Source organism: Cyprinodon variegatus, unplaced genomic scaffold (genome assembly GCF_000732505.1).
Source record: "Cyprinodon variegatus isolate N-32 unplaced genomic scaffold, C_variegatus-1.0 Scaffold25, whole genome shotgun sequence".
Taxonomy (NCBI): domain Eukaryota; kingdom Metazoa; phylum Chordata; class Actinopteri; order Cyprinodontiformes; family Cyprinodontidae; genus Cyprinodon; species Cyprinodon variegatus.
Window position 1 is genome coordinate 1668908 of NW_015150478.1, and position 3560 is coordinate 1672467.

Here is a 3560-nt window from a genome sequence, read left to right on the forward strand (position 1 = left end):
AAAAAAAAAAAAAAAAAAAAAAAAAAAAAAAAAAAAAAAAAAATCTAACAGTATCGTGGTGTATTCTTGAGTATCGAAAATAATCAAATCGTTGGGTCAATAAATCGATACTGAATCGAATCGCCATGATGGATGTGATTTACACCCCTACATAATAGTCAGTATGAATATAAAGATGCTTTCTGTACGTTGGTGCCTCTTCAGTTGAACAGTTTTTTAGTTGCAACAAGCTAAAGCCCTGAATATCAGGTCCCCCTATAATTGTGTTTGGTGTTTGTTGTTTTTTTCAGGGTCATGAAGATGAGGTGTTTGTCCTGGAGCCTCATCCCTTTGATCCAAGAATCCTGTTCTCGGCCGGGCACGATGGAAACTGTATAGTTTGGGACCTAGCAAGAGGAGTCAAGATCCGCTCTTACTTCAACATGGTAAGTGATTCTTTTTCTCATTTTTTTTTCTTGCATGAAGTTGAATAATCTTTCTGTCATTTTCTTTAATGTCATGCTTATATAAAACCTCTCGCCATTTTCCTTCTGCCTCATTTATTTTCTCATCTCTTTGCAGTTGTTTTACTCTCTTCCACCCTCACCCACTATGACTCTTTAGATTTTCTCTTTTTATCCTCACTCCCCATATCTACTCCTGATTTTCTGTGTCAGCTAATGGATTTAGTGTGGTAGCTTTAAAATCCACTATTTGAAGTGAATGGGCCACTATTTATACTCATCCAGTATATTTATCACAGTTGTAGTTTTGCTCATTGTCTCTATGGTAACCAAGGACAGTTTAAATCTCCGTTTCAGAACATGAGTCACTGAGTGAGCTGGTCAGTTGGCCAAAATCCTGCCGACAGTCATGGTGTGAAACTGCAGAATGAGTGTGTGTTAGTAGAGCTGTGTAAGTTTGATGAAATAGCTGCTGGTAGGCCTGCAAGAACACCAGCAGCAGGTTCATGATTAGTCTTTGAATATTTTCAAATATTATGTTACAGCCTGAAACCGATGTAGAGTTGTGACCAAAATTTGCAGATATATTAAAAAAAAAATTATATTCTCACTATCAGGCATTATATCATGGTAAACTTCCTTGTCCTAGCTCACTTGGTTTCATAAAAAATATTTAGTATTAATTTGCATACAGATAATTTTATGTTTTCGCTAAGAGCAGATGATGATTTTATTGGATTTATTGGCCTAAAAGGTTAATTTCCAAAGTTTTCCCATTCTAACTGGGATGTGTAACAGGTAGCAGCATTGTTTTTTTTTTTTTTTTAGAAAAATTTTAATTTAAGGCCTTGAGAAAATGTAAATTATCTCAGTTGTTGTGTTGAAGTCCTAAATATTTTGAATAGATCTTAATTTTTTAACGCCTATATAATGCTTCGTCAAATACCTGATAAAAAGCTCCTGCAGCACTTGTTTGTTCTTCATTGAATGCAATTACAACTGGTAGACTCAGATACCTGAGATACTAGTTCATCGGGTTACACAACAGCCAAGGACTTAATAAAGCACGTTAGTGAGGTAAAGTTTGAATTTTGGCAAATATGTTCACTGTCATGTTTTAGAGATATTTTAAGGATTTTGTAATGTAGCCTTTTAAGTACCAATACTGAGGAGCTATTCAGTTATAACACCTAGTTCTGTGTTTAAAAATTGGATAACCGGACAGACTAAACTGTAAGTATGTGAAGTTTTTGAAGCGTGCAGAAAGTGAGGACTGTTAAACTGCAGCAGAGAGCGGTGTGGTTCAGAGAATAGATGGCATCATGGGTAAAGGGTACAATGGAAATAATGATGCCTCATCTCAACACTTCAGCCAGGAAGTTTAAACTTGGTCACAAATGTGTGTTCAAGGTGGACCATGACCTAAAACACATTACTAATTTATTTCCAAACTGACGTAGGAACAACACAGTTGATGGCTGAGACGGTTAGTCACATACTCTGATCTCAGTACCATCATAAACGTTCTGTGGTTGAAACTGAAAAAGTGAGAAGAAGAAATAATCAGAAAAAAAGTTTAGATTTTTGGTTTTTACTGTATTTCTATTGAGGGGTTACATAATAGAGGAACACAAAGTTCTATGGTAAGTGAAAAAAAAAACTTTTTTTTTTAAATCGCAAATAAATCTGAAAAGTGTGGTGTGCACCTGTCGCAGGGAGTTTTTGCTGAACTTACAGCTGCTAGTCTTTGCACATTTACAGAGTTAAAGTTCTGTTGTTTTTGAGTTTAATGGTTCAATCAGACCAGATTATAACATTAATATGAAAGATGTCACAGCTGTTTAATAGGACTTAAGTCTACACTTTGACTGGACCACTTCAGCACTTAAATGTAAACCAGTTCATTGTAGCTGAAGCTGTATGTTTACAGTCTGACTGTGGCTGCAGTCTAACCTGTGAGCCTCCAACAGATTTTCTTCCAGGACTAACTGGCATTTAGATTTATTTTATCCTTCTTTTGACTCTGAGCAGTTTGCCTGTTTGCTCAACAAAAGTTTCACACAGCATAATGCTTTCAGCACCATGTTTCACTATGGGGCTGTTTAGGATGAAGTATTAAAGGCTTTTTGTACCACTTTTCTGTACCACTAATTGTTCGTTATCATTCTGTTTTTCACTCAGTAGTGATTCAGTAGGGTTAAATAAAGCAAAAAGCACATTTTCTGTTTTGCTTTCTTAGATTTTCTCTGTTAATGTTTCAGTTTGTAAAGGGTGTGATTCTGTTGGTTCTTGTCAGCTGAAATTTTGTAATGCTGAAGCAGAAATAGAAGAAATAACAGAAGCTAAACTGGTGTGAGGATATGAGTCATTTGTGTGCCATACAGAGACAAATAATGATCCATTAAATAAATTGTCTGCTTATGTTGTCTGTGTTTAACTTTTTTTCCGACAGGTAAAGACTACTTTGGTATTTCCATACATATCAGATAGTTAAATTGGATTCCAGGCTGTGGTCCTAATTACTCGTCTATCTTCCCTCCTGTATGGACAGATTGAAGGGCAGGGACACGGAGCGTTGTTTGACTGCAAATGTAGTCCTGATGGTCAGCACTTTGCAGCCACCGATTCCCACGGCCATCTCCTCATCTTTGGCTTCGGCTCCAGCAGCAAATATGATAAGGTACACCAGCGGGTTGATCTTTAAAAGCTATAGATACAACCAATCAGAGCGTTGGGTAATTAGTATTTACTATGGTTGCCTTTGATGTCCCCGTTTAGATTGCTGACCAGATGTTTTTCCACACTGACTACCGGCCTCTAATCAGAGATGCCAATAACTACGTTCTTGATGAGCAGACTCAGCAGGCTCCCCACCTGATGCCCCCTCCCTTTTTGGTGGACGTGGACGGGAACCCACACCCCCCTCGATACCAGCGGTTGGTGCCTGGCAGAGAGGGCTGCCGGGATGAGCAGCTGATACCTCAGATGGGGGTCACTTCCTCTGGTACATAGCTACAGAATTACACCTAGCTGAGGGAGCCTGGTTCTGCTCTGCCTCGATCTGTCTGTACTGTACAGGCTGGTTTATGCTCAGAAACCAGGTCGTCTGCGTGTGTC

The 3560-nt window shown here is 38.3% G+C and overlaps 1 protein-coding gene across 2 annotated transcripts in view; it reads left to right on the forward strand.

Moving 5' to 3' along the window:
- phip (pleckstrin homology domain interacting protein) overlaps window positions 1–3560 on the forward strand; it is a 46679-nt gene that overhangs the window by 23753 nt on the left and 19366 nt on the right. For both annotated transcript variants that reach the window (XM_015394745.1, XM_015394754.1), the window contains exons 15-17: window positions 291–425; window positions 2995–3123; window positions 3222–3447. In XM_015394745.1, the coding sequence (XP_015250231.1) occupies window positions 291–425; window positions 2995–3123; window positions 3222–3447 (490 nt within the window). The remainder of the gene's footprint in view (window positions 1–290; window positions 426–2994; window positions 3124–3221; window positions 3448–3560) is intronic.